Source organism: Anabrus simplex, chromosome 3, assembly GCF_040414725.1.
Source record: "Anabrus simplex isolate iqAnaSimp1 chromosome 3, ASM4041472v1, whole genome shotgun sequence".
Taxonomy (NCBI): Eukaryota; Metazoa; Arthropoda; class Insecta; order Orthoptera; family Tettigoniidae; genus Anabrus; species Anabrus simplex.
The window spans coordinates 417,313,824-417,327,163 of NC_090267.1; the positions used below are offsets into that span (position 1 = coordinate 417,313,824).

The 13,340-nt window shown below is 36.1% G+C and overlaps 1 protein-coding gene across 1 annotated transcript in view; it reads left to right on the forward strand.

Annotated features, from left to right (window-relative positions):
* LOC137498963 (coagulation factor X-like) overlaps nucleotides 1–13,340 on the forward strand; it is a 159,492-nt gene that overhangs the window by 113,556 nt on the left and 32,596 nt on the right. Inside the window, exon 2 of the mRNA XM_068226860.1 lies at nucleotides 1,383–1,462. Coding sequence (XP_068082961.1) covers nucleotides 1,406–1,462 — 57 coding nt within the window. The 5' untranslated portion in view covers nucleotides 1,383–1,405. The remainder of the gene's footprint in view (nucleotides 1–1,382; nucleotides 1,463–13,340) is intronic.

Genomic DNA, 13,340 nt, shown 5'->3' on the forward strand with positions numbered 1-13,340 from the left:
AGCTGGAAAGACAGGGCCGAAAAACAACACTTACACAACATAACAGATGCCTCATCATACTTCCATATGGTTTCATGTACAGGTCTACGAATTGTTTAGAAATCTATGCTATACTAAGTAGTTATGCCTGCAACCGTAATTATTTGGCTGTAAGGTCTAGATAGATTTTGCATATCATACTACAAGTTCCTAAACCGAAAAGTATCTAAGATGAATACGGTATGCAATTTCCAAAAAGACACTCACTCACTCACACTTTAGTGTGTATATGGAATATGGCATTATGCGAAAGTGAAACATGGAAAATAACGGGTTCACACAGAGAAAGAACATACAGGATGATGCAAAACTAACTGTAAATTTCTTTTACGGAATATAGGACATACTGAAACAATCATAATTTCTGTAGAAATGCATGTTTGCAGAAATCATCTGTTGATGCTGTTCTCTGTCACTTTATCAGTCTGTACAGATAGTTTAGAGACACCCTGTGATCTGTGTGTCCTTGAAAAGGAGTGTTACGTTATTAAAAGTGATAATGTAGCTCTAATGTCAGCTGAGATATGATTCAGTATTTTAATAAGGAAAAAACGTGGTATTATTTGGTCAGAATAAAAGGATACCGTTAGTTTATGGACCTTTGAAATGTGGAAGATTTGTTCGTTATTTGTAGGAATTATGTGGCGTAGGATCGGTCAGGAACTAAGATGGGTATGTTTCTAATGGATATTGGTGGCGGTGGTGATTAATGTCTTTAGAGGAAGTACAACTCGGCAACCATCCTCTATATAACATCAATCAGTGAAAAAAGTGGAAGAGACCCGACACTTCGAAAAATGAAGTTATCGCCCAAAAGAAGACAAGGGCTACGAAGGGCGTGAAATTGAAAGATTCCCTAGGCTTCGCAACCTAATACTGTCGGGGTCGGAAAAGAACAAGAGTTGACTAAGGGAGGTCGGATAGGATTGATGAAAGTGAGGAGCCTGGCACAAGTAAGTGGAAGCAACGCCAGGACCTAGATCAGGGCCTCGTGGTCACCAACCCACGCTCCCAAGTTGAGAGCCCGTAGGGCCCCTTTTAATCACCCCTTACAACAAACAAGGGATAGCGTGGGTGTTAATCTACCGCCCCCACCCGCAGGGGATTTTCTAATGGATAAGAGAAGGTGCTACATAGAAATGAAAATATTATATTCTGATAGGTGGCATGAAGAAGCGCATGAAACCAGTCAGATAATTTGACGTTTGCTCGGATCAACTCTACTCTACTCTACTTTACTGCAATTTCAGCCATTTACTTGGTATTTTATTCAGGTGTAAATGCAATCCCTTACATAAGTTTACCTAATAACTTTTAAATATGCTTTTTGTTCTCTATTCCAGCATTCCACACGAATATTGATGATATGGGTGATAAGATCGTAAATGGCAACGCCGCGCAGAAAAATCAGCTCCCATATCAGGTATTGTCAAGTAAGATATTTTTATTTTCTGATCAATCAAATGATATACAACTTCACTTATCCCATTTGCTAACCATTGTTTATTACGTTTGTTTTTCCTTAAATCACTGAGTAATCTTTATTCATTTAAATAAATAAAATTAAAATTAAAAAATAAAATTAAAATAACCACAATACTGAAGAAAGTTTGTGATTTTATAATTGCTTATACGTAATTAATTATATAACATCCATGCAGTGGCAATGCGTGCTTAAAATCTTTTGGTATTCACATAGAGCTGTGGGTAGATTTTTTAAAATCCGATGTATAGGTGTAAGTTGCTTCTCAGTCGGTCAATGCGTTAAGAGGAGCTCAGTTAGCCTATCAGAGTTCGTAGTTTATAGCATTTAAAAATCAGAGATTTAGCGTTTTGATTTTCAAATTTAGCGTTTTGTAGCATCTATACTTCTCACATTTAGCGTTTTGCAGCTGATTGGTTAAAATAGGTATAATTTGATTGCAAAGTCGGCACATCAATATATCTGTATCGCTTACATAAAAATGTTCCGAATTGTAATTCTCGGCACGCTGTTTGATCGTCATTTCGCTTCTACCCATGGCTACCAGACAATAAATCGTTACCGTACTTTAAAAGAGAATACTAGTACTCAACACCTATATCAAGAATAACCGACTATGATCAGGGGTCAACAACTCAACACAAAGTGAATGAATGCGTGTGCTTGAAAGTGTATTAAGCTGTTTTATTGGTTATTCTTTGCACTTCTCTTTGGTCGTTGAAAGATATTCCACATATTGAAATATTTAAGGCGCCGTAATAATTATTTCCCCTGAAATAAATAACAATATACCCTATATCATATTTTTAAGAAAATGCATCGTTTTTAAAAAGATATACGTTTATTTCGCATAAAACCGAGTGTTTCGCATCTATTTCGCTTAATTGTATAATTTCGAATTTTGAACCAATTTCGCAAAATATCGCTAATTCTAAATCGCTAAGAACCACGCTTAGGGGTCATATAAGATGGAGGCGCATATACTGACAAAGTTTCAACATATTTCGCATTTATCGCAAATGCTAAGAATTACAAACTCTACCTATACTGTGTGGCCTCTTTGGTCCATTAAGCAGTATCACTGCCTTCGTAAAGTACAGGCCGTACTGTAGCAAGTGCAGGAAAGCAATCAGCTGATCGTCAGGGGGAAGTTTAGCACGTGAGTAAGTTGAGTTACATGTCAATTCTTCGCTGTTTTATTGAAATTGTTAAAGTTAGCCGCATGTTTACTCATATATATATACAGTATATCAGACTGAGTCGTTATCGACTGCATTATTAAGTGAAAAGTCCTCAATTAACGTGAGCGTGTATTCATGCGAGGCTATAGGTTAAGAATATCGCTCTGCCGTGTTTTAATTTTGTAGTTTATTTGTGTAATGTTATATCCCTAGTGTAAAATGAATTGAGTTAGTGCATTCAACGTTTTATTATCAACTACGATGTGTATATACTTGAATTAAGGTTATCAGTGAGAGAAATCAACATGCTAAGAGTTGTTTTGTGCCTGGCTGCAAAGCAAAGTATAAACAAGGAGAGTACACTCCTTTATTTGTGTTTCCTTCTGATGAAGAAAGAGGTAGATTATGGAAAAAGGCTATTCCTATGGATAAATCAATAGTGTATCACCACACAGTTGTGTGTATCAACCAATTTCCTGAAGACTAAATCCTGAGAGAAATAAGTGTCCCGTTCAGATGGTGAGTTAAAATGTCTTATTATGTAAAAAACATGAGTAACATTAGATATATTTTTATGTAATTAGCCTTACGGCTTATTTGAATTCGGTGTATCAGAAAATTTATGCATTTTAACATTTTAGTTAGAAATGTATTGTGAACTAACACTGCTCAGATTTTTCCTATCAAATTTCATATCATAGGCAATTGAACAGGGTTATTCCATGAAAATTGAATATGAAAATAATTGAATAGACATTATTTGCTGTTTAGAAATCCACATCTTGAAACAATAACTGAATTTCATGTCAGTGGCAGTAAATGTTTTGTTATTGTTGGAGGTTAGCTTACTCGTAATCTCTCTTGTAGGTACTGAATTGGTCGTACAGAAATAATTTACATTTTGTAGTATGTTGTATTGGTAACTGGTTGCTTGTTTTCTATCAGTGTGTATGATGTTAACGTTTCACTTGATTAGGAAATGGATGGAAATCGCAAGAATACATGTCTCAAAGTGTTAGCCTGTACTCAGGGAAACGAACGGATATACGCGAGAAATAGAACGTTACGGGGAAGGATATGCATTGCATGTCAGAACTAACAAATATTTGTGAATAGTTTTTGGTTTTATAAGGTGTTAAGAGTTTCTTAAGTAATTTAAACGAGTGTGTTATTCAAGCGGAGCGGATGCGTATTGCCTCAAAGTCCCACCCAAAGCGTGACGTCATCAGAGCTACTAAGGCTCTATAAGATGGGTATGCTTAGCCGCCATTTTGGTTCATACATGCGCAATGGGCCATGTGATCAAACGCTAGATTCTCCCACGCGCGCTCGCTTCGTCACATTGAACGTATTGCTTTAGTCACCGCGTGCAAGGGCAGAATAGTGCTATGTTTTTGTGGACATTTAGTACATAACTAGCTGACCCGACAGACGTCGTTCTGTCAAAAATAAATGACAATGGAACGAACTGAAATTCAGTCTGTACTGCACGCAAAAAATCAGAATAATGCAAATTATCAACATCAAATGATTTAATTTTCTACTGCTACCAAAAGTTAGTAACAAACTACTGGAAAAACGTGTTTTCATTACCTGTAATATTAATATCTTGATTGTGAATAAGGAAATGCTCGAATAGGTCACAGCATATCACTACCCAGAAATAACCCTGATTGACTGTAACGTAGATAGGAACTGTTCAGCAGGTCTTCAAATCCCTCACAGAACCATAATTATCCCCCGTTGCAAATTAAGTAATTTGATAAGTTGATGGCGTGAAGATAATGTGGCAAAAGTTACTCCTCTTTCTTCGTAGGAAATAACTATCATAGAAAACACTGATTCCAATGAACACTATGAAGATATTTTTCATTGTAAAGCTTTAAGGTACACGATATATTTTGTATGATTACCTGGCGCGTAAACAAACAAAGTTGATGGTTTTCCAACACGGGAACAGGCAACATACAATTGGCTATGCGAGAAACATGGGTTTTCAAGATTAATGCTGCAAACACTTAATGAATGGCCCTGGGATTTATTTATGGTCATAGCAAAAGCGACCCGCATTGGAAACTGCAGTCGTTTAAATTCAAATGGTATGTCAGTCGGAATCATAGAGATGCGTGGTATTAAAACGTCTTCTCCTTTATCCTTCCCCGTTAGAATGGTTGCTTCGATCACGTTGTTTGTTATATGTTAAAAGAAAACAATGTTGTATGTTATTGAAAATTGGCATGAAATTGTCACGAAGTACATAAATTGCCCCAAATGAAGACATTTGAAAGCAGCTGTTATATTTTTGGATATTTGTAAGGAAATGTATGGAATCTGTTCCTGTTCTTGAAACGAATGAGTACAATGGATCTGGTGGTGGAATTAATGACACTAATTTCACTTTGCCATTTGCGCAACACAATCCCATTCTTTTTATTTTAATGCCTTACAATTTTGGCAAACTGAGTGCATAGATCCAATAGCAACGCACTGGTAGGCACTGTAGTCAATTGAAACATAGTATCTGAAAGCAGTTCGTTTCAAATTTGCAAGATTTGCTGACGGGTTTGTGATATTCGAATCCTTTCAGTTTCATGTCGGTCTTCACGTTGTTGTGCAGTCCGATTAGAATTAAAATTAGCTTGGCTTGTAGCGTTTCGAATTCTTCGACCGAAGTTGCTCCGTCCGCGTCTTATAGGCGGCATGCGTCTTAAAATGAGTATACTGTGTATGGAAGCACACACAAAATAAACCAATCAACCAAAGAAATCGATGAACTTGTTTGTTGAGAAGCGAAGATTTAAAAACAATCAGGGTAGACAAAGGTCTCCAACAAAACACGATACTGCATGCGACTGTCTGGTGTAAGATGTTCCTGACTCTCTTACTAAATTTTACAAATATTATATTTAAAACTGCATTTATATTGATAAATCTGAAATATATGCTTTTAAAATTGAAAATCTGAAAATTAATATTCATTAAATAAAATACACACTCGTCGGACCTTGTACTCACACTTACTTGTTACCTGCTTACTTACACATACGTTATTTGAAGGGCGCCAGCTACCACTCAGTGCAGCAATAATAGAATGAGACTCTTGACTATCTCTAGGGTGTGGGGTAATAAGCTTACTTTTGACAACATACCATACAAGTTCTGGGAAAAGGAGATTGGCGTTCGGTTTCCCCATTAATTTTGAGGTTAAGATATTTTACTGTCATTGAAATAAAACTATGAATTCGTTTGATAGAACAAAATATATTCTTTAAATAATATATAAAAAATAGTGAGTCTTGTTGCGATAAAACAGATGAGAATATGAAATTATGACATTGCAACTGAAAGAAACTAGGCATGAATTTGAATTCTTCTTGACCGGACATTTAACAATTTATACGAAATATTTCCCTCACTGATTCACTTGACTGTACCTTCAACACTTTGAGTGTAATTACGACGTATTCCTTTGATCTGGTGTTTACTGTAGATGTGTCACGCCTAACTTGGTGATACATCCTTGTGACTGCTTCTTCTCCATATCATCTGACTTCTTTGTAAGTCAATATGGTATAACCTCTTGGCAGGTGTGTCCCTCTGTGACTCCATGGTAAGCCTTTGCGTCCGTGTCTTCAACTAAGTGACAGGCCAAGTTTGGCCTCACTCTCTCAATGACCAATAATTAATGGCTCACTGAGTCTTCTCCATCTCTCGTTCACACTCGTTGACTGACCGACTGAGGCCTCTTCATCTAGTAGACTACTTCACTGTACTGCTTCCGTTTAACTAATGACTGACGCTACAATATGCATCCACCTTATATAGACGTTGGTTGACACAGCTACGTAATCTCCAGAAATAACAATGACATACTCCCACAACGCGGCAAATATTACATACAATGGTGAAATCCCCCGGGGCAGCTGAGTCTCTGAGCGCATTTGCTAAATAAATACGATGACGTAGCCATGGCGTGGCAATGACTTGGCAGAATCGCCACCAATCTTGCACAATGTACCAACGTCACATCCAATCTCTGATATATACAACAATTCTCACTGTACAGGTATTGAGTGTTATTCTACACATACGTATATATGCATATATCTAAGTACAATCTTGCAAGCAACAGGCATTGCAAAATCGAATTGAATAAAACTGATAATTACAATAATAGTAACAATATCACAGATAACATAATAATAATACTAACATAATAATAATAATAATAATAATAATAATAATAATAATAATAATAATAATAATAATAATAAAATACAGATAAAATCATACAATAATAAAAATACAGATATCATCTTCTAACGGGATTTGAACCGTTACACTGGAGAGCGTAACTCGGCGAGATCCGTACCGGCAGTCGAGGCAGCCAGACTGCCAGTCAGCCCGCGCGAAACCAAAACCCAAGGAGATATTCTCCCGATCACAAACTGAGAACTAAGCGAGATAATAACTTGGGGTTTGTTTTAAAAATGACTTCCATATCTAAAGACCATTTGCCTCGCTTTGACCCTCCATGCAAATTCAATAGCAAAGAAGTTAGCCAGCGACTGACTTTTTCGTGCCTGCACATAAAAATCTCTGAACATGACTGAAAAGAAACACAAATAGTGCATTTTCTTATCATTCAAATTTAAAAACAATCTTATCTACGTCGAGCTGAAATGTTCCTTTACCAGCAGTGAAAAAATTACAAATATAGTGAATATATAATAGGAGTTGTGACATGATAAGTTCTATGCAATGAAGATTTTGCATTTGAGGTAACATTCCATTATATTAACATTATCACGCTCAATTATTTTGTAAACCTCTTTTTGTTAACGGCATCAAATGCGGCTTGAAATTTTGTTCATAATCCTATATTCACCCATTTTAACCGATAACAGTGAGATTTACGGACATTTGGTAAACGCGCTGGATCAGGGCAGGACGGCGCTAAGCGCAAAAGTGGGAGAAGGAAAGAGCGACGAACAGTTTGAATGGAAAAAGAGAAATGGGTCTTTTACGTTTTTCCTGGCCTTTTTTTCCAGTTTTTCTCTTCGTAAAAACTTCGACGAATATTTGAAAAAAAGAATTAGCCGAATTGGTCCAGCCGTTCCCGAGTTTTGCGCTTAGCAACACATTTAGCGATTCATTTTTATTTATATAGATAGATGGTGGACTGTTCTGCACCTAATTGTAGTCATCTCTCTACTGCGGGATACAGGTTGTTTAGATTCCCTACTGGTGCATTATGCCTCCATTTCCTCTGCTACACCTTCTACTTCAACTGCTGACTTAAACCTGCATGCAGCTCCCACTGACATTATTACACCCCTTAATTTAGTCACATTGATCATTCAATATTCAGTTCTGCCGCCGAAGTCTGGCAACAGTAGTTCAAACACCACAGTTACAATATTTGCCTAAACTAACTTCATATGACAGAAATAATTTGTTTACAGTTGGTGGTAGTACAACGAATGTACTATTGAAAACCAAGATCTGTGGTAGGCCTATATGCAGATAGGTTCTAAACTATGAGCTTTTTGACTCAAGCTCTGGAACATTCGTTTCTTTTTTAATTTGGACGGTATAAGGTAACCAAACTGTGAAGTTATGGAATTCATTTGTAAATGTGAGGTCTTCTATAGGGACTACAAGCATTATATACGGTAATGCAAAATGGTGCAAATCTTGTAAGGGAGAAAATTTTAAATGATAAATGTACCGGTACATGTTTTCCAACGTGCTGTAATTTAAAAGAAAACATTGTTAGACACTTCTTCAAAATTCGATCCTATGCTGTTGTGGACTTTAACGAGGTAAAATGTATGGTACTGCTTTGGAAAAGAAGAGAAAAATATAAATAAAAAATGAAATGTTATTCTTTTGCAAATACTGTACTAAAAGGAGACAGTAAGTTAGTAAAATATTACTTAAATATAATTTTCTTTTTAAATGTGCTGCCTGAGCAAGGTAACCTCTGTTACAACCCTTTGAAGAAATCATACTACTACTCCTCAAACCAGAGTAATCTCTGAAAAAAAAAAAGTACTGTTAACTTTGCCATAGTAAAACATTTTCAATATTATCCACAGCTCGAGGGCACTCCCCTTACAAGTCACTGTTAACTGATTATCAGTGAAATACTTCAGGTTGGAAGAGAAGACTCAACTATAGAAGTAAGGTAGGTTGCGGTAATAAGGCCCAACAGGTATTAAGGTCCACAGTTTGATTTTCGTATTTGCCGCTTCTTTAGTCGGTAGTGAACCTATACGTCTGCTTACTGTCTATGCCTGCTACCTGTTGGAGAAAGTGAGAACTCGGCCCTCCTCAGTATTTGGTTGCTAGGCCAGAGTCAAGACGCGGGAAGGTGAGTTGATCTCATTTTTATAACTTTTCTTTGGTAAGGGAAGTAAAAAAAGGGAATGTTAGTGATAGGATAGCATTAAAATAATATATGTATCTACTAGTGCATTCAATAAGTAATGAAACGGTGTATATTTTATTGAATGTGGTTAAGAACACAAGATGGTGCAATCGAAAAACCCTCAAGGTCACGATGCAGGAAATAAGGCCCATACTTTGCAACATGTGGGCCTTATTTCCTGCAGCTGCTACGAAAGATTTAGTTTCAATTTAATACAAAAATATGCTAACCCAATGTTATTTTAGGTCGTAAAGTTTCACAAATATACTAAATAGACTAAAATTATTTTAAATAAGCGAAGAATTTTATATTTTTTTTTATCCAGTGTACACATTGGTATTGATCTGAATTTGAAGTCGAAGACATGTTCTTACACATGACTTTTGTATTAAAGACTACCGCGGTGATCTCAGGGTAGCATGCTATCTCCTTGGCCTGGATTCGATTCCCAGTATTGGCACGTAAATTATAAAAGCCAGGAGGCCAGGAGATCTGGAATGGCGTTATCCCAGCGTCTTGAGAACAATTGTAAGTACCGGCATCGGTCAAAAAACCAAGGGAAGCGTTATGTTGACCACATGACCTCTACATCTGTAGGCTACAAGCCGAGCAGCAGTTCTCTTGGAAGCTTTCAGTTTTATATTAAAAACAACCCCAGATATAAGCTGGTTTTGTGCTGCATGCCGGGAGAATACGTGGCGGACATGCGAGCTTTGCAAAACTTGCCGAGTTTGGGTGCATGAAATGTGTGTTGGACTGACTGTAAATGATAAGGAAGATTATTTTTGTCCTGACTGCTCATAAGTTTTTGTGTTTCCAGACTTCGTTTTCAAAATATCAAAGACTATTATTTCACACAGAATTAAATGTTATATTAAAGTAAATTAACTTAGTTTTTTAAATAAGGGAAAGAAAAGTTAAAAGTGACTGTCTGAAAATTAAGTGTTTTGTGAATGTTTGTGTAATTTAAATTTCAATAATTTTATATTTAGTGGTTATGATTAATTTTTTAAAGCACATTAGCTTGGTTTTTCGAAGTAAGATGAGAGGAAATTATGCTTCCTGTAACTTTTAAAGAAGAAAATGCAGGTCGCCTTAACTTAGCATGGTGAAATGTTTCATATTATATTTTCAATTTTAAAATTTCAACATAAATATTTTTGAATTAATGAACATGTCTTTTAACACTTCTTATCTACAAAACATGCCATTTCCTCTTCCAATTTGGCGTCGTAATTGCCCATAGAGATGAGGTTAAGGTACTCTTCCACTGCGGGCCTTATTACATGTTAGAGCAGGAAATAAGGCCCAATTACATTAATTACATAATTGTGCTATGTGGGAACCACGGATACATTTACAATTATTTATGTGTGATATCTGGTGAAAAGATACATTAAGGAACATTTTTTATTTGAAACAAATTCTTGTATCTCTGTTACTTTGAGAGCAAACGGCAGTCTATCTGTAAGTGGGCCTTATTTGCCTCACCTACCTTAGTTACTCTATTCCTATTTTCTTCCTGAATGTAATTTATAACAACATAACATTTGTTTCATGAATGTGCGGTTGAGTAAACTAAAATCCTCTGTTCACTGCAACTGCATAACATGGTGAGATTCATAACACTCACCAAATATTAAGTTTATTTTGCACATAGAATGTCTATTTTTAAACACTGGTAAATCAAAAAGGGCTAAATTTTAGAAGAAAGAATTAAACTTAATGAATCCCAGTTACTCTAGTGTGTTCGTCTTCGTACATCAAATTCCAGCGTTATTTTTGTTCGAAGAATATTTTTCTTATTATTTCGACAACATTGAAAATAGCGCTGAATCAATTTCACACAAGTATGAAATACCGACTGAGATCATATGGTATCAAAATTTTCTGTACTAATTTATATATCTTCGACACTGACCGATTACCACGTCAAATTCTACGATTTAAGAATGACAGTAGCCTATATGAATACCACAGTGTCTCTCATTTCATTTGACTGTACCGCAGCGCAAAGGTTACGAACATCCTATTCTACTTATCAATAATAATAATAATATTAATAGTAACCCGATTTATTAGCAAGCTACTTTTTCTAATATTTCTCCAGTGGGAGTACATGCCTAGTTTGTTTGTTCATTAACCCTTTATAGGTTGCTGGTAAATATATTTACCACTTGGGTTGCCGTAGAAACTGTTCAGATGGCAATACCCTAAGTGAACGTAACTGTCTGCTTTCTAGTCCAGTAACGCTCTCTGGTAAGAATATTTACCACATTTTTCGTAACTTGTGCTTCACGGCTATTTGAATCGTTCCACTCCCAGAAGTGGTACATACGTTTACCAGAGAGCGCCACTTGAATTTCACTCGTGTAAGCATTGTGTTTAGCCTTTGCTGGCAGGACCTAGTGTTTACAGTGCACTATGTCTTCTGGTATAGGCTAAAGCAATTTTGTTACTTTAATAAATCTGTCTCTATCTTATCCTTGGCTTTGACAATATGAAAGTGACTGAGGTATGAGCGATGCTAGTAATGCCAATCCTTATGCAGCCAGTCCCTGCTATGAATGGTGTGAAAATGTTGCTCATAGGGTCGGTTTGTATATGCATTTCAGTGGGCTTGGCAGACTGATACGTAATAGCAACTCTGGCTCGGTGAGGAAAGCAACGGGAAACTACCTCACTCCTCATTTCCCTAGTACGCCTCTTCAGTGATGCCTAGGCCATCTATGACAGCTGATGGCAGAGCTGTTGAGGATCCCACCAGCGGAATCGCTGACGGACTGAACATACATACATAAGCATTGTGTTGACCGTAAAATACAGCTCATTTTAAGCGAGATACTAGATTTTCGTGATTTATTTAACATAACAATATGTATTTTTGAATATTTTGATTATTTTGTGACCATAGATTACATATTTTTTGGTTGACTTTGAAAGATTTTAGCAAAATTATCATTGGTCTACACATGAAGTACCAAGAAAAGCGAAATAGTGTGCTGGTTTTGCATATTGATAACATACTCATTTTCAATGCAATTGGTAATATAAATATCGGAAAACAGACTTCAGAGCTTCTAGTTACATGTTTAACATATGCCTTTGCGTACAATATTCTGGCCAACGTGTTATATTTACTAATATGAAATCATGCAGCAAGACTGTAAGGTCGTGGACGTACGTTTTATCAGTCACAAGATGTATTACCTTCCCAGATTATGAAAAATGGATTTATATCCAAAACAACACTTCATGTGTATTTTGGAAAAACATAAATTTAGTCAATCTGTATGGTAAGTTATTCAGTTTCTCTTGAGTTCAGGGGCGTATACAGAAAATAATAATAATAATAATAATAATAATAATAATAATAATAATAATAATAATAATAATAATAATAATAAAGAATAAATTTTCAGGGTAATTATGGATGTAAGAATAGACTGCCACATGTAGCGGCTAACACCAGGGCTTCCCATAGGGGAGAGGGTGACATATCAGACACTTATTGGATGGATATATCCCAAAATTCCCCTCAATCCCCTAGGCACTTGCCTGCCTGAATGCACATTTATGCTATTTCGTAAGATATTCATATACGATCTTAGAAATTTATTTCGGACGACGGCTTGTTTTGAATCGTATTGTTTGTAAGGAGAACTATGTGCCTTAGTTCTATTAAAAATAATAAACAGAAGATGTAAAACATAGATGTAGCCTGTGTTCCTAGGTCAGTGTTTTCTGCCCATGACCTCATGATTCTAGTGCAATTTTCAGAGCCACTGTGACATTTATAATTATATATACTTCTTGTTTGTTTCATGCTTTCCATCTGCATTTTGCACCTATTATTTGCAAAACACTGTGGAAAGTTGCCATGTAAGCAAAGTGGTAAATATATTTACCAGTACACACCCGGTGGGAAAGAAATCCTAAATGCTCTCTGGTAAAAATACCTACCACCCCATATCGCATAATCAAACAATGTATTGACTCAGATTTTGGTCAAAACCTAAACAGTAGACACCAACGACATGGTATTTAACCAAATAAGTAATATATTTTGTTCCCCAGGATTTTGCGCTATAAAGGGTTAAAAGACACATTATCAACGACTTTGCTTCTATAATCACCGTCTCGAGTTACACAATAATGTACGGAATATACAGTGTTGTTTAGTCCTCAGCCCGAAGGCTGGTTG